Raw genomic sequence first — 22,350 nt, forward strand, 5'->3', positions numbered from 1 at the left:
CACTGTGCTGCGTTGACCCTGTTACTGCACACAACATCATCTTGTGACATGCTTCTTAAATGTATCCCCATTTTTTAAATCCTTACAGCTGCATTGTTTCTTTACAGCTGAGTGGAAAATCACCCCTGATCCCCGCGAACCTAGGACAAAGCCCAACCATTGCTAACAAAATGTCAAAAAAGAAAACACATGGGTGTCAACGGCACCCTCTGATAGATGATCTCACTTCCTGAAAAGATGACTTTTGGGAAACATGAGGTTTAAGCTGAACTGTAGCAGCAGGCACGGGCGCTGAAGTGTCGTCTTTATCAGCGCAGCGTGATCGCAGATAAGCACTGAAACGTTAAAAGGCCGCATGAGTGTCGAACATGATCTTATGCTAATCTGTGCTGTCAGATGTGCCACAGCTATACATCCGCTGCTCTTAATGAGTCAGGGAGAGTCAGGTGTGACACTTATCTGTGTGACAGACTGATTGGAGAGGCTTTTATAGACACAAACATGATTGGGAGAAGATCCATGTTACAATTTATACTGCTGGAGGAAGCAGGGAGATAAACAGTTGGAAGAATATCATAGAGTAAAATAGAATAGATGCAACTGGAAAACTCTTTGAACAAAAAATGGTTTTGAACATTAAAGTGTACAACAAAATGCAAGCACTGATGAGTGATTAATGCTGTGTGCACTGTGTTACATTGCTGACATGAAGGAATTAGATGAAGCTATCAACAACAGACAGACAGAGCCTGTGCTGTCAAAATTATACAGCTTACAGCAGCTTCTGTCCGACAGACCTCTTCATGACCTGAAGTTGTTTCAGCAGGAGATTAAAATGTGTTTCAGATTACGGAAGAGCAACAACTGCTGGGCTCTCTCAGGCATTTTCTTTTCTTAAATGATGTTATTTGGATGGACATACAGTGTCTGGGAATGATGGCACAGGTCCCTCCAGTGAAAGATGGCTTAATTAAAGGGGCACTGCACCTATTTTACACATCAAAGTCAGCTTACTCATCTTGAGAAGTAGGACTCAGACTGTGGAAATAGTTGTATAACATTGTCTTTGGCTTGGAGGCAACAAATTTGAAAGAGAAAGCCTGCGTTGCCAACTGGGGTGCAGAGTTTGAAAATTGTGGGTGTTTAGCAGGCAGAAAGGTACTGATGAAGACTTCTATCAAGCTGCATTGTGGGAACTGTAGGATCCAGAGTTCTTGGAGCTTGACCCATACCAGACTAAAAGTGGGGGTATCGTGGCCTCTGCTGCATGGATTTTGACCTTTTTTTTTAAAAAAAAAGTTTGTCTCTTGTTCGTACCCCGGCTCTTTGTCAGAGCAACACTAAACTGCTGCAGTAGCTCTTTAACATGAGTCAATGTAACTTTTGCTGAACAGCAGCCACTGTGGCCATGAATAACAATTACAGGGTAATGCTAGATGCTAGAACAAGAAGAGAATGGTTATATAGTCAGTGAACTCACTCAGCAATCTCAGTTTGACAGCAATATCTTCTCTATGTTGTGTTTGCTATTAGTAGCCACATTAAGATACAGTTGTATCTAAGGCGGTAGCAACAAAAACCCTGATTGTGTTGAACTGAGTGTTGATGAATTTAAGTTTCCATTCATAAGAGGAAGAAAAGTATTATTTCTTCTTTCAAAAGTTCCACAGTCTCACTTTCAGATGAAATACACATGAGCAATCAGGTGCTAAGCCTTTTCTTTCTCGCAGGCACGTTCCTGCAAAACACTGAAGTTGATCTACTTTGAGCCCCTGGAGGCTAAGTGACATGTCCGCTCATTCATTGGCTGCTGGATTTCAGAGCAGATCTGAAGGCAGCTCATACATCCCAGCCTGAATGCACTTCAACAGGTAGAGTGGCCTCATACTGGCTGTGGCCCCAGGTTTCATTTAGAACGTGTCATGAGATTTAGGGCGATGCAAGATTAGCTATGCAAAGTCGCAAAATCCAAATTCATCACATCACTGACAAAGTTTGCTTCTTGCTGGAGTCTCTTTGCGCTCTTTCTCAACTCTGCTACTTGTGCATTGCAAACAGGAAACCATATCATAGTACGCCACCACAGGTTTTTACTCTCGTGCCATCTGTGGAGAATTACTCTGTACCTGCACATCTCACACAAAGTTTTCAGCGGCAGCTTAATCCTGGTTGTGATCAGTGCCAAAACACACATCACAGGGACACAGTTTCGAGGTGGCAGCGGAGAGTTGTACATAATGCATCACTGTACTGACTTAAGTTCTGTACGTATAGTAAAAGGGGTACATAAGGTGGACATTTACAATAAAATGGTGGAAATTAATAGGCTTTGGCAATGTAGATTGGTAAGTATATTTTACACACAGTATAAGGTGCCCTTCAGATTCTGGCATGGCACCTAATTGCACTAACATCAAGGATAATTTGTCATGAGTCAGGGCTATAAAATTAAAGTCAGGGGGCACAGAAAAAATTCCACTACAGGCTAAATTTCTCAGGTCCTGCCAAGGTGGAGTGTTATGCAGAGGATCATTTATAGGTAATGTTTGTGGAATGCATAACTGTATGTCCTGTCAGAGGGTAAACATAAAAAAAAAATGAATAACGAAGTGAAACGAAAGCAGTTCAGGACAGTCAGGCACTATGAGGCCTGAAAAACTGTCAGATTGGCCACATCCGCTGCTCAGGCCCCGCTGACACCTCCACTTCTCCTCCAGCATACTTTCTATGACTGAGCTCAGGAGGGGGTCAATTTAGATTTTGGTTCCATTGTTAATTTTGTTCCCAGGATCTATAAGATACTTGTCCTAAAGTAATTCCATTTTTTTTTGCCACTTCAAAGTTCTATTTTTTGGAGACAAATATTGCACTTTTTACTTTAATTGCATTACATTAAAGTGATCTATCCACATAAATGCATCAGCAATTGCAACACAATCATATATTATTCTGAAATGGGCCATTCTGCATAATGAATCCTTAAAGCATATTCTGAATACTGAGGAATGAAGAATGAAGTAGTATCTATAGGCATGTACTTTAACTGAAGGTAAATGTATGTAAGTTTGAATGCATGACGTTTACTTGTAACAGAGCATTTTGACAGGAGGTATTTCTGCTTTTACTAAAATAGCCTGAATGCTTTTTCCAACACTGCAACATGCACACGAAATACACCATTTCTCAAACGTTCCTCACTGGTATGAAGCATATCCTGCATGTTTGTCTGTGCAAAACAACTGCTTTCTTAGCTGTTCTGATGCAGCAAAAGCAAGAGGGTCAAGCATCATTTCAGAGCCGGCTGGACTTGCTTTCTGAGGGCAATTTTGAAAAGTACAGTATTTCACCCTCTGAGCTGCATCGCTATGATTAAAATCAACGTTGAAAGTCAACAGACAGCCATAATCTTAGCACAAGCATACTGTATGTTTAAGAAGCCGCACCTGATGCTGAAACTGGACCTCCCCTTAGGATTAGGAAAACTTCAGCTCATCAAATTAAAAGAAAGACCTACAAGAGCTTTAAACATCATAATTTCTTCTGCAAGGCTGGTCTGAACATTACCATCACAGTCTTTGTTGTTGCACTGTAAACCAGCAGCACAAAGGAAATGCTACTTTGCAGATGCCTCTGAGAAGGGATGTTTAAGCCATTTGCTTATCTTCATTATATAATAGAATGTAAATTAGCTGTCAATACAGTTTAGTTTATGGGGTGAGGAGGGGGGATTCTACAGCTTTAACAGCGCAGGGCTCAGGAGTGTTGAGTTATATTTACAATGACCGTAAATCACCCCATATGGTCAAGGCTCCACACAATGGCCACATAAACACCTCAGCATAATTACACAAGCATGTAAACACACACAAACACACGCGCGCGCACACAGAGCAGTGAAAATGGTGCACACATATTACATAATTGATACCCCTGACAGAAGCCTACATCCATTTGTCCACTTTGAAAAGCCCAAGTGAATACAGCGTCCCTTTAAAACACTAAACTATACAGAAATACAAATTCACTTGAGACACACAAGTACACCAGCATGCAAGCACTTTTACACGCACACACACAGATATAGACATGTAAACACACAGGTTGTTACTGGATTCATGAGTGCCATGACAGCCGTACATACCTCACTTTGTGCTCTTCTTCTGTCTCTATCTGTTCCTCAGCTCTCCTCCTCTCTTCTCATCCCTCGCTCTTGCTCTCTCTATCACACACACACAGAGAGCAGTGTGTTTGAATCTGACAGATTTCTCTCAGCTCAGTACCCTCCTCCCTCCCTCCCTCTCCCTCTAATTTCTCAGGCACACACTCACATACACAAACACTCAAAAACAGCCCTCCCTCCCTCCTTTCTTTCTTCCCTCTCCTGCCAAATATGCCAAATAGCCTCCCCTCTCTCACTCGCGCCAGAGCTGCCTCTCTCCTCCCATTCCCTCCCTCTCTCCCGCTCTGCCTTGTGAAGCAGTGTGAAAGCCACAACCCAAGCCACGCCTCCCGCTCTCTCCTCTCCTCTGGGCGGCTATAAATACCGCTGCTGCTATGAATATACCGTCTTCCTCCCTCAGCATCCCTCTCTCCTGCTCTCTGCCTCCCTCCCTCCCTCCATCCATCCATCCCTCGCCTGCACTGCCCTCCCTCGCTCCATCCCTTTCTATCTCGAAACGTTTTTCTGATGACCTTGTATTATTCGCCCTCACAGCATTGTCACATGACAGCATCCTTTCTCTTTGCACACTCTCGTGCAGGATGCAGCCGTTTCCACGCATACACACACACACACACACACACACACACACACACACACACACACACACACACACACACACACACACACACACACACACACACACACACACACACACACACACGCGTGCCTCAAGGAGGAATGTCCTCAAGCAGCTGCATGTACGCACACACAGAAAAAGCCACAGACTTGCATACACACATCCACAGACAAGTGTGTTTTATGCAAAGCGTCTCCTTTGCTTCCTGTGTGTTGCGCCGGATGTGGTGCATTTTTCCTCTTGACAGCTGAGAAAAACACTCTGATTGAGACACATATCGACAGCAGATCACATTGTGCTTCACAAATGAAATGACCGGCATCAGTAATTCTGCTAACACCTGCCTGATTCTGTATGCAGTTATGATTAATGAACGTACAGTGACTCTACAATAAATCTATTGTATTTATGTATGACGAGTGGGCTTCTCTCAGCATCTTTAATCCCTTCACTCCATCTTTAAAGCACACTCTGTATCCACTATCAAACATTGAAGCTGATTGATCACACTGATCGCAGGTTAGCAAACCTGCAGCATGATTAATCAATCAAAAATAAACTCGTCTTTTGTTGTATTCACTCTGTATATCTGCACTGTACACATATCCATAGTACTATATCTAACATATCAGGCTAGATTCACATTGCACACTTACAGTAGGTATCAACATTAGCCAGCATCATGTCTGATCCTGCTCACTGCCAGCAATATTGTCTGGGAATGAGGTTACCAACATCTGGTGCAGGCGCGTTATGCGCACCAAGGGTACACTTAAACAGAATCAAATCTTCGCCTGTAGGCTTTATAGTATGTCACGGACGTAATTAATCCTTGGATTGCACCAGCAGCGCCGCGCAATAACCTCCTAAATGAAACCACTAAAAATGTGGCAGCACAGAGACAGACAAAGAATTTCACCTCATTGAAAGGAAGGTATTTTTCTGCCCCTTTGATCGTGGCACTTGTAGAATACAAGATGCCAATGCATTACCACATAAGGTAGCACAGCCCTGTGCTTTTCCTGTTCACTTTTTATGACCATGCGTTGCCCTTTTTGTCTGTTGTTTGAGATGCACTCTCACTAGCTTGCGAAATACTCAGATGTGCCAAAATTCCTGATGGAATCATTAAAATGCCATCTTCACAACATTAAGATACAAAAAGCTTTAAAGAGGGAGTGTTAATTAATGTAATAATTGCTTTCACACATCATGTAATGAGTTTTCCATTTTTTCTCTTTGAAATCAACATCAGGAGGAGAAAAAGTTGGAATATGATGACAGTGTAAATGACTTTATTTCCATTAATGGTAAAGCAGTTGATAGTGTCTTCCCCAAACTGTTTGATGCACAGCAGTCAATTATGAGTCAGCGGCTCAGAATCTGAATGTGATGTGTTTATGATTAAGTGTGTCAGTGAAGGACTGTGTTGAGCATTGCTCATGGCCAAACTGCATCTGTGTGCCTGCTTGAGAGCATGTGCTGATGATGGTGCAGGTGTGTTTCAAAACCGTTTCCTCTTCGCCTCTGTCAGTGAAAGGGCCGCTTTCAGGTCCTCTGCAGTGTGTGTGTGTATCTCCAGAGAGTGTGTGAGGACTTTGTGCAACTCCTCGGGGGTGATCAGGTTGAAGCGCAGCAGAGAGTCGACCAGCTGGGAGCGAGCGTTGCCGATGAACGAGTGCGACAGGAAGGACGCAAGGCCTCCCCCTCCTTTCATGGTATAGAGTGGGATTCTGACCATTCCTAGAACCTGGAGAGAGAGAGAGAGAGAGAGAGAGAGAGAGAGAGAGAGAGAGAGGAAACAGGTGATGAGGAACAGAGCATGAGATCAGGTAAGTGGCGGCAATCAGTCACTCTAGACGGAATAGGACAAACACACACACAGACGTTACCTCCTGTCCATGATCAGTTGCTGTGGATGCAGCCGCTTTCTCCACCTCCCTAATCTGCTCCTCCTCCATCTTCTTCACGTAGAAGTGAGTGATAAGATGGGAAGAGGAGGGGGAAGAAGCAGGGACACGGCAGGAGTCCACATGATCGTCTACCGATATTGGAAGAGCCACACCCAGCTCCTCCGACAATTCCCTGCTCAGCCCCGCCTCCAGGGTCTCCTCAGATGGGTTAACAAGACTGAATGTGAGAGGTGGGGTCAAAGGTTAGGGTCGGATATGAAAGCAGATAAACAGTGCCAGCCGCATCGCTCTCCCGAGACTCCTGAGTGCAGAATAAATCAAGCTGACTGAAAAGCTCATTTGATTTTAAAGCCCAAAACTAGTTAGCACCAAGCCGCTCCTGTCCCAAGTCACAAGAGTGTCACAAGTCTTCTTGACAAGTTAAAGACAGCAACTCAGAAAACACAAAAACTATCAGATGAAGTCATATTAGAAATGGTGCATGCTTCAGAATATACTACTATAAGCACAGTGATGTCTTGAGCTAAATGCTTACATCAGTGCTAACATGCTGATGTTTAACAGGTATAATGTTTACCATGTTCCCCATCTTAATTTAGACTGTTAACATGCTAACATTTGCCCTGATTAGCACTGAACTCAAAATGAGTGACTGAGTTCATTAGTCTATCATGTATTAAGTCATAAACCAAAGACTGGACAAATTCAAATTTTGACTTGATGATGGCGTTAGATGAGACAAAAAGAAACATTGTCTGAATTCAAATTTCCTCATAATCCATCAAATAGTTGTTTGGGATATTTAACTTAATATGGCAAACTTTTGTGGCCATCCATCTGGTAGATGGGAGATTTCAAGTACTTTGAGCTGCTGGTGGCACTGGATAAAAAGTCAAAGGATCACCAAAGTGATTAGCATTCATGCTCTGGGCACCACAGAGAGAGCCAATGCTGCAAGCATGGCTGAAAAGTCAGTCTGTAGTACGCAATAAAAAATTCTGGACTTTTCAGTATGTTGATAATACTTTACCATGATGCATTGCACAAAACAGATGTGAATGCAGCGGGTGGAATGATGGTAAAACAGTTTGGCAAATACCCCAGAAAACAAGAAATAACTATGAACTCTTACACATTATGCTGAAAGTGACATCGCATATTGCAGTTGCTGATATTTTCTATACTTAGTGCAAACACAGTAGACTAACACCACATGGAATATACTGCATACATTTAGTATGTAGTATGGAATTGGGACAACGCTGCTTCTGACCATTGTTCCCATTTGCTAATGCAATTCTTCTTCTTCCTTTTGCATATGTCATCATGATTTTTCAGACTTTTCTTCTTGTTACATAATTTCTCTGTGTTGGCGAATGATGCAGCAGAAATTCTGGCAGTGACTACTGTAAGTCACAGACACAAAGGCACAAGTGATTCATATTAAGTTGAATACTAACCAAGCAGTATGTGTCTGGTCATTTCAGATAGTTGTTTTATAGCAAGATAAAGTGCTTTACAAAAGAACCCGTCGTGCTTATTTACGTTTGTTTCACTGTTCATCAGCATCCCAGTGAAAATGTGTGGATAATTGTTCGGTGTCGTAAAGGATTACATTGTTTGACAGGGCTCATCTGTGAAGAAAAACAGAGACTTACAAACCTAAACCTAGCTAAACGTACCTGTGCATAGAAGAGGATAACACAAAAGCAGCACCAGGAAACACTCACCCGCCAGGGAAACCCAGCAGACCGTCAAAGCGCATCTGCATCTGTGGGAAGTGACAGAGGCTGTTATGCACTCACACACTGATGAATCCACACAGACACACAGACAGACGGAGGTAGAGATCCATAGACACAAACAGGACTGTGGTTTTATGCAAACAGGCAGAAACACTGAAAGCAAAGGTCTACATCACTTCTGCATGCAAGGACTCAATCATTTCCATTCATAACCCGCTCCTACCGCGCACACACACACACACACACACACACACACACACACACACACACACACACACACACACACACACACACACACACACACACACACACACACACACACACACACTCACCAGTATGATGTGTCTGATGGGAGTTCTTCCAAACAGCTGAGTTTTTGTGTCAGAGTAGAGCATCACATGACATGCATGCCTGCAGCCTGAGCACGCCAAGGCCTCCGCCCTCGACAGCTGTCCACTCGCCATCTACAAATATACACACAAACATGGAGCAAAATCACACATTGTCACACATTGACAGTTCAGGGCTTACTGATCACCCTGCATGGCTTCCACCTTGTCGTGAGCTGCCAGTGTGATCATCACCCACCTACACTTGCTCTTTTTGCTAATTTCTCTCCCTCCCTCTTATATTTGAGTTAGCAGACTTGACTGACACCTTCTGATTAGCTTGAAGGCCTGTGGGTTTGAATGCAGAATAGCTTATGGAAAGCTATCCAGAACTAGGAAGCTGAAAGGAAGCCCTTTGAGACTTGTATCTGAAACGTTTTAGCTCCCTCTGCTGGTGTGGAGGTTGACAACAGTAGCAAGCCCTGCCCTGCACTGAAATTTTCATGGGGATTTATGAAGCCTATTGCACACATCTTTTACAATAATGCACATATTTCATACCACACACTATTTGTTTTGGTGTATTTTTATGTGGTTGGTATATTTTTCTGTCTTATTCTAATGTTGATTCTGTTATAACTCTACACTAACAATATTATAATTAGCATAATTACCCACAGTTGTGGAGTGTGTCAGTGGTGGAAAGGGGACGGGTACAAGGAACAGGTGGACTGCTTTGTGGCATGGTACCACCTTCTCCTAAATGTGAACAAGACAAAGGTGAGGGCTGTGGGCGTCTATCTGTGAACCACACACATCATCCGCCATAAAACTCCTGCGTCATCCTTCAGTCAGCATTTTTAAGCCCAACAACTCACTCGGTGCATGTTCAAAGCGCGGAGCCGCACAGTAGCGCAGGACTCGACTTTACCGCTGAAGCCTGCAGCATTTCACATTAAGTGAAACAAACTCCTGGAACTACCACTACCTCGGTAAATTACATAGATATTATGTCTATGGGTAAATGAGGTGCCAAGGATTTCAGGTTTTAATACGTAGTGAGCACTGATTGGCTGAACAAATCAAGTGGCTCTGTGTTTAGCCAATAGCATCTCTCGACCTGTGCCTGGTTCGCAGAGTCTGAGCAGATTCGGATTTCATTCAAGCCGGTTGGTTGTGTTGTCATTTCCACTACATCGTTTTAGTCGTATCAGAAAGGACAGAAGAGCGCTTCAAAAGGTAATATTATTTGGTTAATGTCGGCGTTCACATTGTGCTCGTGAAAGCTTTCGAGCAGGACACCAAACATCGAGGAAACGTGCTAGCCTGGAGGTGGATAGCTATGCCCCCGTGAACGTTTACTAGCCACGACCACCAGCCGCTGGCTGCTCGGCAGCTGCTCGCCAGTAGCTTCGCAGCTTTAAAGGCTGTCAACGTCAGGAAAACAGTGAAAAGTGCTGTTTTCGTAATATATTAGCAGGAGTTACACCAGGGGCAACCGTTTAATGTGATTTTGTTCACTTACTAACGTCCTCTTACCTGTAACGTTAGTTCTGTCCAGTCTGTTGTGTGTCCACTTGCCATGTATGCATGTTTTTATGGCACCCTGCAACAGGGTGTTAACGACAGCAATAATAAACGTTGCGATGATGATGATGATTTTCCTTTCTTATATGTGTTTTTGTAATAGTAGTGGCCCCTTTGTCTTGTGCAGTATGCGGGTTAACGTACAGACTGATTCTGTAATCAAATACAAAAGGTGTATTTATAAAACAGCTAGAGCTAAACAACAAGTCGATGTCTCCAGTGTTTCAAATATGAATTAATTAGAACGGTAAAAAGATCCCTGTTTCCTTTTTCATTATGGGACTTGATGTCAACTCGTGTCCCCCTCTCCCGTGCTCTTGCACTGTTTGACTTGCAGCTTGTGGCTGCTCTTCATGTCTCAGGTGAATCAGGATGGCCCAGGGCGTCCAAGACGAAGTGATGATGAATACTGCACTGATCAAAGAATTGGCAGATGTGGCAAAAGATGCAGCGCTTCTTCAGGGCGTCTTAATGAGGATCCAAGAGACTCCCAACTCATCGGAGGTGAGGAGTGAAAACAGGCATTAAGTTAGACTATGGGAGGATTATGCAGAGCATAATTTGACAGCAGCATGTGTGATTCATCATCCAAATATCAAAGATTAAACGAACAATAGAGGAGGAACCACAAAACGAGACGAGAATTTTACAGAAAAACAGATGCAGTAGGTACGCAGATGAGACAGATACAGACTGATGACCACACGTGAAAATAGTGCTCTCTAGCAACCTTTAAAGTCGTATATATTCAGTCATAATCAAACATGTGTGTCAGTCTCTTGTCTGCCAGGTAGTTACAGTAAGTACATGCACAAAGTATTTGGAAGTCAAGAAAGCTCTTAAAGGTGCTTCACTGCTGCAGACAGAGAAACATTTGTCAGTTTTGGACTTGATGGCCTTGCCTACCCATTGGCTAAGTCACTGTTATGTAACAGTCACAGTGCCACAGTCTTAATAGTTTGGACTTTGTGACATTGCCGTAGCACTTCCGTTTCATTCTTAACTACATAGCACAGGTGTGAATTGAATGCTGTCAGATTAACGTAAAGGCTGCGGGAGTAGAAAGTTCAGCACAGAGAGAGATTAAAAATATGCACCTGGTTGTACCTTGAGAGCCTGTAATGAAGCAATAAGTCGAGCAGCACGGCTTACTGTGTGCACAAAGGGATTTAAAATTGTTCAACAAACTAGCAGACGCAGTAAATGTACCAATCTGAAGATGCTGCAGCGATTCTTCTGGTATCAGATCAGTTGTTAAAAACATTTGCTCCCTTATGGTGTGGGAGAAAAAGAAACACATCAGTGATTATCAGACCTCTCGCTTCACAGAAAAAGTGTTAGCACATAGGAATGAAAGAAGTCTCAACTTAACATCTTCTTATTCAGTTTTAATGCAGATGCACACACAATGCAGATATTATGTATGAAAAGTGCTATATAAATAAATTGATTGATTGATTGATTGATTGATTGATTGATTGATGATTATGAGCATGCATGTGTGCGTTGACAAACTGAGCCACACCCTGTAAGGAAACACACACTTTCATACCAGTGGGCTGCTAAGGCTGGTTCAATGTGAAGTAATGTTGGGAATTTTTTCTTTTGGAGGCTTTTGACTTCTCATATTTCATGTCTCATGCTTGTGTTCACTGAATTCTTCTCAGGTGGTGACCTATGCTCCATTCACACTCTTTCCCACACCTGTGCCTAAGGCTGTGTTCCTCCAAGCTCTGGCCGTGCAAACGCATTACAACACGCTGGTGGACATGATCAGTCAGGACCCGGACTTCCTGCAAGAGGCTCTAGCTAGGTAGCATATGAGCGTCCAGTAATCCTGACCGTTTCTGCAGCAGCACATCAGATCCGGGTCAAACTTCTCCTAAAGATCTCTTTATAGTAATTTCTGAGTGAATCTTTGGCAGCTGATGTACTATTTTAATGGAGTCACTTCTTTGATTTTTTTGATCATAGCACCATTGCTGTGGATGATTTCACTGCAAGGTTGTTCAGGATCCACCAACAAATCCTCAAAGAGGGAAGGTCTCAGGTATGTGATTTTGGGGTTGTGCAAATTGGCTGCTGTCAGTCTGTTAAATTACTGACCCTTGCTCATACTGCGGTGTTTTGTTTTTTTTACGATTACGGTATTATGTTACAGTATCACAAAAATGAAAGAGGCCTTCCACCTCTTTCCACTCCATTAGCAGTGTAATGCAATCTGCATGTGTTGATTGGCTCCAAATAGGAGTGAAGATGAGGTACAGGCCTACATGTGTTTTGGAAGGAGCAGCCGCCTTCATAATGTAGGCTAGTTAGAAAATGAAATGTGATTCTTGACAGAGATTAGGCATCTTAAGAGCATTTGTTTGGCAGAAAACCCAAAGTGTATGATAGAAGTACAACAGTCAGTGCACCACAGGGCATGTCTGTCAAGTACATTTACATACAACAGCAACAGACACACACAGACAAAAACCAGTTTCCTACATCCAACACACTAGTCTGGTTAATTAAGCGACGTTAGCTGCAGAATGTGCTAAAGCCAAATTGAACAGGCTTACCAGCAAAATAACATGGCAACATAATAATAAATTACAGGTTCTGAGTTTGAAATCTGTATTAATCCATCCTTGAGCTTCAGTTTTGAAGTGAATCCTGCTTTGTATTGGCCCACAAAGCAGTCTGAAGTGAAATGATCCGTGTGTGAGTAAGTAGATGAAAACCTTTGTGTTGGTTCTTGCAGCCAACAACAGAGAAATTGGTGTGTGTTGCTTTTATAGCAAGGACAATAGTAGTTGGTGGATGTAATCAAATAATCTGCGCATTATTTTTAGATTAATTGACTTGAGTGTTTGGTCTATAAAATGTCAGAAAATTATATAAAAAAAAAGACTTTCAGCTTTAGGATGTAAATCCTAAAGCTGAAAGTGGTACCTTCCTATACATAATAATAATAATAATAATAATAATAATAATAATACATTAATAGCTTGCTTTGTTTAACAAACAGTCCAAAACCCCAAAATTATACTGTGGATTGCATAAGACAAAGAAAACCAGCACATCCTTATACATGGAAAGCTGGAACGAGGGGAAGTTTGGTATTTATGCTTTAAAGTTAATAGAAATGATTACTGACCGTAAAAGTTGTTGTCAGTCTTCTGTCCAACGGCTGGTCCATCAATTGGTTAATTTTTTCAGCATGTTCAGCCACATGCCTTCATCATTACCTTTTAGCTTTCTAAGTAGTCTTATTCTTTCCCTCTTACCAGTCTATTGTACTGGGTCTCAATCGGTCCGACTACATGCTGGACCAGAGAGATGATGGATCATCGTCTCTGAAGCAGATAGAAATCAACACCTTTGCTGCCAGTTTTGGAGGTCTCTCCTCACGCACGCCTGACATACACCGGTAAGTCAGTCGTTAGCATATCATCCATAGACTGTGGCTGGTGAGGTTGGTGGTGAAACTAAAATTAAGTAAAGCAATTTTATAGCAGGTGATTAAAAAATAAATCTGTCAATTTTTGGTGATCATGCTAATTGGGTCGTTTAAGGCAGTCAGGTTTTGTCCACCGTCAGTCATTCCATACACTCTGATTGGTCCTTTAGGCAGCTACAACTTGCCAATGGTGTGTTGTTGGTTTAAGCAAGATGAAGAAATGGATGGATGGAAGGATGGTGAAATAAAATGCATCCAGAAAAGTAATAATATATCATTCGCTGTGATTAGTGTTGCCATAAGTATTCTTCATCTTATCCGACAGACACATCCTGAAGGTGGCTGGCCATCTGGAGGTTAGCCAACACATCCTAGACAACAACCCTGCAGCTGGCCTGGCCAGGGCCGTTGCCAAAGCCTGGGAGCTCTATGGATCAGAGAAGTAGGAATGAAATGCATCCACGGAATTCAGCCTTATTAAACTACATGTCTTTGCCCAGATGTCTTTATTTGCTCACTTACTTTTCCATCTACTTTGCATAAAATCAAGTGCTAGATACACTTTCTATGAAGACCACATCTATAGTGCGTTATGAGGGCATTCTTAGTGACTTATAATGCATTCATAAGGATTTCTCATGTGCTGTATCAGTTGTCATGAATTGTTATAGATGTTACTGAGAAGGAATTGTCGCTTCAGGTGTCTTACAGATGCTGACATTTCCAAAATATCATTTTCAAACTATTCACTTTGTAAAGTTGCTTTGGTTGTATACCTGTTTTAAAAATCTGTGCTGCACAAGTGATTCATATGTAAGATGCAGAAATGCAGAGAATTCCAAGTAAAACACATGCAAATGAAGTAATATCAGTAAACATTTGTCTGCTTTTGGAATTGAACCTTCAGATATAAAACCAATATGACATATTCAAAGTAGATGGACCAATGTGTACTTCCCTTTACTCGACAAATACACTGATAACTACCAGCCCTTAGTGATTTCTGACATGTGCATTAGTGTGTATAAGTAGTCATAATGTATTATGAGCCCCATCAGTCAACCTCCAGTTTCTATCTATTCAAGAGCATACTTAACACACTTGAAGTTATAATTCATCATAAGTCACATCTATGGTGTTGTGTAACTGTTGTGTAGTCTTGAAGCATTACGAATGTATTATTATTGCAAATGAATGTTTAAAGGTGGCAGTGAGAGTGTTTTACAGCAGCAATTGTTGTCATTTCAGAGCAATCGTCATGTTCTTGGTGGAAGAGAGCCAAAGGAACATCTTTGATCAGCGGTACATTGAGAGTGAATTGTGGAAGAGGTATGTGTGAGTATCAGGGAGCTGTTAATGAGGACACAAGCAGCTCCCCAGTAGCTTTAGCCAGCAGTATATTTGTCAGGAACATAATGCCTAATTTTAATGGAACACATATCCAAAAGTGTAACTTTGACTCTGTGCCGCTGTCTCTCATGGGCATTCAGCTAGTTTGTGTTCTGAATGTTGTGACAGTGCAGCTTTTTGTAACCCGCACACTGTTGTCAATGTGTTTCAGAAACATTCCCACCAAAAGAAAGCGCTTCGACGATGTTAGTAAGACAGGGTCCCTCGATCAGGACAAGAGGCTGTTTGTGTAAGTCTGTGTCTGTCAGTTAAATCTGAATGAATGAACTCTATAAAGTTGATTATCTGAACATTAAAATGATGTGTATACAGTACATAGGTCTGAATATGATTATTGACTAATTATGTATTTACAGTGCATATGTTACTCTCGTTTCAGTGATGGCCAAGAGGTTGCAGTGGTGTACTTCAGGAATGGCTACATGCCGCAGAACTACAGTTCTGAGCAGGTCTTTACTTAAATCTTTGTTCCTAGTTTCAGTTACTGGCTGTGTGAAATGCAGTCAAGATGGAAAGTGATTTTTGTGAGGACACCACCTTCAAGTTGAGTTGGGAATGGACATTGAAGAGTAACATATCTGACTCAAAAAGGTCTGTCTCTGTAGGATCCTTTCTATAATACTGTGAGATACTGAGAATAACATCTGAGCCTGTCGGTGGCAAAAACAAACACTTTTAGTGGATGTACATTGATGGTGCACAAACTGCCAGAAAACTAACAGAAAAAAATTCCAAAAAGTCTGTCACTTGAACACAAAAAACATGGGAAAATAGGCACCATCATCAGTATATGTGACCTGACTTCCTCCCATTTGTCCGGGACATTGAAGTCTTGGAGGACACGTGGACCGACACCAGCTGGCAACTCTACACACTACTTCACTTTGATTGATTTGAAAATGAAATGTAGGTCAAGCTGAAAAAGAGCGCATTCAGCAACACCATACAGGACATATATATATATATATATATATATATATATATATATATATACAGTATTTATTACGTTCATTCTTCTTTATTTTGTAATGCGTAAGTAGGTAGATCTTTTAAAAGATTTGTTTATGTTGAAATAGTATATAAGTAATATGTCTCTCATATTCTCGTATTTATTTGCTCCTTTATGCACAAAGGCTCAAAAATAGATATTTGAATGGTTCAAACCGATGTGTTTGGTGTCAGCCGGTTAGCTACTGCGTGTTGAACAGACCTTAAAAGCATGTTTTTTAGCAGCTTTCCAAATCAATGGTGTGAACTCTCCCTGACAGTGTGAGCGCGTTTAGTGCTCTAATTCAGTCTTCTGTCACTGTTGTCAGCTCAGGGCAGTGTGTTCCCTGCCCCCTGTCAAAGAAAACAGACTCCTTTCTGCTTGGCCATCTATTGTGCTCTCTGTTATGTCAGGAATGTTGACCAAGAGAGGGCAGCCATCAAATACACTGAATGGGCATTCAGTCAGAAAACAGCCTGAGCTGAAACAGAGGTGGTTGCAGTCATGTAGTTTTGGGGACAGGTGAGACAAAATATGATCCAGGAATTCCAGTTTGAGAATCCTATCAGATGCCGAAGCACTGGATGGCACTTTATGATATTACAATGAAGGATTTTACTTGACGTGTGTGATAATATGGAATACAGTGTCAGATCTGTTAACCAGTACGAATGGACTCAAAGATTTCATTCCAGAAGGGATCAGATGGCATTTTAATGTTGTGATGTGTTGACGGTCAGTATACTGGATGTGTCAGCGTTCTTGCAAGAAGAGAAACACATTTGAGTTTTTTTCAATTGTAGACTTGGGACGCTCGTCTTCTGATGGAGCGCTCAATGGCTGTGAAATGTCCAGATATCAGCACTCACCTGGCTGGAACCAAGAAGGTTCAGCAGGTACTCGCCAGACCTGGAGTCCTGGAGAAGTTCTTCCCCGACCAGCCCCAAGTAGTGGAGCAGATCAGAGCAACGTTCGCTGGCCTCTACACCCTAGACATGGTGAGAAAGTAACACATGCCTGAGGTTACTGTGAAAGCTACTGTTAAAATTGGTCGTACAACTTGAAAGTGTGTACTGCTGGTGCTTCAACTCACTCATGTTCAGGGATCAGGCTCTTGGCTCTATTAAGCGTATGTGTTTACACTGATAAGGTGAAGAGAAAATGTACAAATGGTTGCAATACACTGACCTAATGGCAGGTTTTCTTTCCCTGTTTTGTTTTTGTGGTGTTGTTGTCTTAAGGGACCAGAGGGTGACAAAACAGTAGCAATGGCTCTAGCAGCACCAGAAGGGTTTGTCCTGAAGCCTCAGCGAGAGGGAGGAGGTATGATGAGAGAAACATCTGCCGCATGGTCAACGTTTCTTAAAACAAGAGAGTTTGAAATGCCAGTGGCTCCATGGTCGTGTACGCCAAGTACTGTGAACAGCATTGAAAGTTTAGCTTGAAAGGTATCCTGTCATGGTAGAGCAAGTATTCAGCTTTTGTTGACAGTCAGTCATAGAGCTGTTTCAGGGGTAGTCCAGATCTTTTAAGACAAGCTCACGTCAAGTTTGTCAGATTAAGTCTAAAGTCAAATCAAGTCCTTCATTTTAAGTGGCAAATCAAAGCCAGAGGAAGCGACTTCCTGGATTCTTGTAATTACTGTGAGGTTGCCAGGCAACTAGGTAAGACTGCAGGAAGTTCAGTGCCCAGCCAAAAAAAAAAAAACACGCTGTCTTGTTTTCATGCCTCTGTTTTAGCATTCGCTAAACAAACGAGATCTGACATTTTAATTAGTGAGCTTTAGAGATTCTGGTAGGTGGATTTTTTTTTGCCCGTGGACAGAGCTGGAACAGCTCTTTCCTGCTGCTTCCTGTCTTTATGCAAAGCTAAGCTAACCGTCTCCTGGCTCTAGCTTCATATTGAGTGCACAGACATGAGTGGTATTGAGCTTTTCATCTTTCTCTGGGCAACTGAGTGGACGAGGTTTTTCCACACTTAATTACACCATTGTTTTTCTAGGTAACAACATATATGGATCAGAGATCTGCCAGGTCCTGCAGGAAGTGAAGGGGAGTGCAGAGAGGATGGCTTATATTCTGATGGATAAAATCCGTCCCGTCCCCGTACAGAACTACCTGTTGAGACGAGATGCTCCTCTCCAAATCAGCAACTGTCTCAGTGAACTGGGAGTGTTTGGCGTGTATGTCAGGTATGTAATCACTATCTCATTTTCAGTATTCGTTTACATTGTGTTGTACTTTAAGGGCTGGTTCATTCATTTCAGCTTTAACTGCTTCTGCATATCTCAGAACTGCCCTCAAGCAGATAGAGCCATATAATTCACAGTTTATTAAAGGATATGAGTAGAACTATGAAGTTTATCTTGGCTTTACATATATTCACTGCCAGTAAGTCCAGAGAGGGTTCATGGTCTTGGTAATCCTTCATCCTCTCCCTCTCTACAGCATTAACTTCTCAGCTCAGTGTAAGAAATAAGAGACAAAACCCTACACAGAGGCACATCCCAAAGTTCAGCCAAGTCGTATGTAATGCTCCAATTATCTGGTCATTTAACTCAAGATGGTGCTTCGCAAAGGAAACAGTCATTTTAGTGAAAAATGTCCTCTTTGTGGGGCTGCTGTAGACTGTGTTCCCAGAGCCAGCACACTAGGAAGGCAGTCTTTATGCTTCAGAAACAAACACATACTAGCTATCAAGACATTTCATCTTTAAAGCTGCACTAATCTGTTTTTTTTTGGTCAATTGATCAAATTAGCATTTCTGACGTGAGACAGGGTGCTTAGTAGTGACGAACCCTCGTTGTTTAGCAGTCCACTCTGCAACACTCATCACAGTGTTTCCAGCTGCACCATGCAGCTGTTTTCAGTGAAAAAGCTCTGAAAACCCACTGTACTACGGTGGCCGACAAGGGCAAACGCGCCACAAATGGCAAAACGCTGCAAACACAGGAATGATGCAAAGCCAAAAACACACAAACACATAAAACAAATGCAACAGAAAAACGCTGCGAGAGAAAAATGCTGCAATCACAGAAACGAAGCAGAAGCAAAAACTTACAAATATACAAAACAAATGCGAAAGAAAAATGCTGCAAATATCAAAACACACACAACCCCAAAACAACTGCAAGAGACAAACGCTGCAAATTCACGCCACAAAACGGAAGTGCGCCAGGCCACTAGGGGGACTCGACCTGAGGGATGGACTGGTCCTGTAGGACCAGACCATAGAGATATAAAGAGTAGACGCTGCATCGACCGCCATTGCCTATCGGTGCTGACGAGCCGTGGGGCCGCCATCTTGGACCGGTCACCCTGCTCCACTCAGTGCTGTTTGGCAGGCGCAAAGAAGTGTCAGCGCATTTAATCCATCGTGATTTTCTGAATACTAAACTGATTTTTACATGTTTTTTTTGCTGCAAACGTCATACATGTAGCTCTGATACAGGACAAATGGTTCGGCTTATTTTAATATTCATATGGGATTAACAGTAATAGAATATTCTGATGTAGCCTAGACTGTAAACACACACATTACACACACACTAATATATGATAGAGAAGCAGATAGTGGCAGTAAAGTCAACTATTTTAATAATTTGAAGAGACAATATATGATTAGGCTATATATAAATATTTACATATATAAACAAAATACTGACTAATGAACACATTATATTTCTGCACTTCTGTCCTTACTCACCAGCTCCTCCTCTCTCTCTCCACAAACATCATTCAAGTAATATTGTGCCAAACCTCCATAGTTTAGAGCAAACTCTAGCTGCCAGATCCATTTTATAATCAAGAGCACAAATTGCCCTCAGGTGTCAGTGCACAGTGATTCTCTGTGCCCCAGTAAGGAAGAAAAACAGTTTTATCTGTGAGGATAAACTTCTTTATCAATTGATGGCTTTCATAATATCTGGCTTTAGGAGAAGTAATTGTTAGTTTAAGTGGTACTCTAAGTTTTGTGCTGGTGCACATGACGTTCTGCCAGTAGGGAGCAGCAGTGCTGCTCGTGGAAGGAGTCAGTGTGGCGTCCTGTGTGTTCATAGACTCGCATAAAGTGACTTGTGAGGATCTCTGGCCTGCACATAATAAGCACTATTAACACAGTAACTTGTATGTTGAGAAGTTTATTGCTCAAGCAGTAATTTTAAACTTTGACTTGAGGAAGCTTTTATGGCCCTAATTGTACTTGCACCATGCAACTTTGAATTACAAGTCTCCACTCTCCTGATCGATGTCATATTATCTTAATTAAAGTATTTCAACATGTAATGCTCTTATCTGTCATTTGTCTTCGTTTCCTTACAGGCAAGGTAAAGACATGGTGATGAACGACTGTGTGGGTCATCTGCTGAGGACCAAGAGCTCGGAACACTCAGACGGAGGCGTGGCGGCAGGAGTGGCTGTGCTGGATAATCCTCTGCTCGTCTGACAATTTCCACTCCTAGCTGCTGGATTTTCAACAAAGCAGTTTGCAAATGGATAACAGTGGAATCAAGGTTGCACTTTTGTATCACCCTGTCACTGTTTGCTCGGCTTGACGATGATGCTGAGCGTATGTGTCCCACATGTAGCCGAACTGTCATAGTTTCAGAGACATACTCACTTTTCTTTCCTGGAACATTTTTGATATGACACAATGCAGACTAACATTGGAAACATGGTGGTGGAGCTGAAGCGCCATCTTGTGGCTGGCTTGTGTTACTACAACATGTTAGGCTCAGTGAAGGTGCTCTGAGCTCGCGTTTCACATGTGAGAGTATTAAAAACATCTTACAACATCTCAGTACAGTTGAACAGCACTGTAGCTTTCAAACAGTCCTCACACAGTGTGCTGAGGTTTTTGTCTGTGTAACTGGAAAACTTGATGTTATCGGGCTCTGTGAAAGTGCGTTTTTGAAGTACAGGGTTTATGTGGGTCTGAGTCAATTTTATCCCTTTAACTGAGTGCAGGTTTTTTTTATGATTGACACAAGCAACTAACAAGCTGTTTATTTTCTACATACAGATACTATGACATGATGCTGTGGTGTCGTAAATGTGGAATGCTTTTTTTTCCAACATATTTTTATTGAACTTTTTTTGTGTGCAAAGGAACAATACAAAGTATAGCAATAATAATAGTGGTGCAAAAATACAGGCATTTAAACCTGACAGATTCATCAAGATTCATCAATTATTTATTCAGATGAATAAATAATAATAATAATAATAATAATAAATGCTACATAAAATAAATAATAATAATAATTAAATAAAAGGACAAGAGTTCAGGAAGTCTGATCCTTTTCCCATGCCAGGTCTAAAAGCCCTGACCTCATCCTACGAGGTGCAGTGGTACGCAGGTAATCGAGAAATGGATCCCAGGTCTGGTAAAATAAAAAGGGTTTACGCTTCAAATGGAATAATACTGGTCACAATTTGTTTCCACTGATTGAGAGTGGGAGCTTTATCAGTGATCCATAAGGTCAGGATACATTTCCGGGCACAGCGCAGCAAAATGTGCACAAGGTCTCTGCTGCAAAAATCAGCAGGTAATTCATCGTCTAGTCCCAACAGGCGAGTCCCTGCGCTCAGATGTAGATGATACTTGAAAATCACATTAAATGTGGAATGCTTTAACAAAAGCAGTGGCTAAAATGACCCCAGTCATTTTCAGCAGCTTTATAAGAAATCCATGTAAGAAATACAGCTCAGACTGCTTTAATTTAAGGGAAAACAATTCAACGTTACATCAGCACTTTACTGCTGCGCTCTCATGTGATGAGCATGTTGAGCTTTCCTCTTAATGTTGTCCGTTAGGGTTATACTGAAGAAGAAAAAGTGGTTTATATAAAGGGAGAACAAAGTAAGAGCAAAACAGAAGCACTGCAAATGAAAATGAGAGAAAAGAGAAGCGCCTTCAGGACGTCACATGCAGGATGAACTGTGGATCATTTTCTTCTCCCAGGAGCCATTCGAGGCTTGATGTTATGATTGTGTGATAGAGTCGTGGAATGTGAAGGCCAAATGCACAAACCACAATCAGGCCAAAAAAATCAAAAACAGCCGTCCAATTATTTCAGAGAAATCCTCCTTTTTTAAAGAAATGTCCAATAAAGATAAAAGGCGTCGAAAGGGTGT

General features: G+C 41.9%; 3 protein-coding genes across 7 annotated transcripts in view; 1 reads left to right on the forward strand and 2 right to left on the reverse strand.

Annotated features, from left to right (window-relative positions):
* Positions 1-4,250, reverse strand: part of arhgap4b (Rho GTPase activating protein 4b) — a 33,934-nt gene extending 29,684 nt beyond the window's left edge. For both annotated transcript variants that reach the window (XM_070969317.1, XM_070969315.1), the window contains exon 1: positions 4,142-4,250. The gene's annotated coding sequence lies outside the window, so the exon portion shown is untranslated. The remainder of the gene's footprint in view (positions 1-4,141) is intronic.
* A 933-nt stretch (positions 4,251-5,183) lies between these two features.
* LOC139335164 (U8 snoRNA-decapping enzyme) lies at positions 5,184-9,572 on the reverse strand. Of its 3 annotated transcripts, none has more exons than XM_070968637.1 (5): positions 9,461-9,572; positions 8,790-8,921; positions 8,443-8,483; positions 6,692-6,929; positions 5,184-6,549 (listed from the first exon to the last, which is right to left on the reverse strand). In XM_070968637.1, the coding sequence occupies exons 2-5, from the start codon at positions 8,919-8,921 to the stop codon at positions 6,304-6,306; spliced, it is 657 nt and encodes a 218-aa protein (XP_070824738.1). In that variant the 5' UTR covers positions 9,461-9,572; the 3' UTR covers positions 5,184-6,303. The 3 variants fall into 3 exon arrangements, with proteins under 3 accessions (XP_070824738.1, XP_070824739.1, XP_070824737.1); XM_070968638.1 differs by having other exon boundaries at positions 9,465-9,486; XM_070968636.1 differs by lacking the exon at positions 9,461-9,572 and adding an exon at positions 9,046-9,226.
* Positions 9,573-9,919: 347 nt separating this feature from the next.
* On the forward strand, positions 9,920-21,457 carry gss (glutathione synthetase). Of its 2 annotated transcripts, none has more exons than XM_070969320.1 (13): positions 9,920-10,025; positions 10,711-10,877; positions 12,041-12,186; positions 12,348-12,423; positions 13,649-13,788; positions 14,144-14,260; positions 15,067-15,147; positions 15,380-15,457; positions 15,608-15,677; positions 17,020-17,214; positions 17,458-17,539; positions 18,218-18,407; positions 20,536-21,457. In XM_070969320.1, the coding sequence occupies exons 2-13, from the start codon at positions 10,746-10,748 to the stop codon at positions 20,657-20,659; spliced, it is 1,431 nt and encodes a 476-aa protein (XP_070825421.1). In that variant the 5' UTR covers positions 9,920-10,025; positions 10,711-10,745; the 3' UTR covers positions 20,660-21,457. The 2 variants fall into 2 exon arrangements, with proteins under 2 accessions (XP_070825421.1, XP_070825420.1); XM_070969319.1 differs by having other exon boundaries at positions 9,922-10,025; positions 10,736-10,877.
* The last annotated feature ends 893 nt before the right edge of the window (positions 21,458-22,350 follow it).

This window comes from Chaetodon trifascialis, chromosome 8, assembly GCF_039877785.1.
Source record: "Chaetodon trifascialis isolate fChaTrf1 chromosome 8, fChaTrf1.hap1, whole genome shotgun sequence".
NCBI classification, from domain to species: domain Eukaryota; kingdom Metazoa; phylum Chordata; class Actinopteri; order Chaetodontiformes; family Chaetodontidae; genus Chaetodon; species Chaetodon trifascialis.

Excerpts from the sequence above, each read along its gene's own strand:
- LOC139335164 (XM_070968637.1), bottom strand. The coding sequence starts at position 8,921 with ATGGCGAGTGGACAGCTGTCGAGGGCGGAGGCCTTGGCGTGCTCAGGC. Across the intron at positions 8,484-8,789 it reads CCATCAGACACATCATACTG|ATGCAGATGCGCTTTGACGG; the intron begins GTGAGTGTGTGT and ends CACTTCCCACAG. Across the intron at positions 6,550-6,691 it reads CAACTGATCATGGACAGGAG|GTTCTAGGAATGGTCAGAAT; the intron begins GTAACGTCTGTG and ends CTCTCTCTCCAG.
- gss (XM_070969320.1), top strand. The coding sequence starts at position 10,746 with ATGGCCCAGGGCGTCCAAGACGAAGTGATGATGAATACTGCACTGATC. Across the intron at positions 14,261-15,066 it reads GAGCTCTATGGATCAGAGAA|AGCAATCGTCATGTTCTTGG; the intron begins GTAGGAATGAAA and ends TTGTCATTTCAG. Across the intron at positions 17,215-17,457 it reads GCCTCTACACCCTAGACATG|GGACCAGAGGGTGACAAAAC; the intron begins GTGAGAAAGTAA and ends TGTTGTCTTAAG.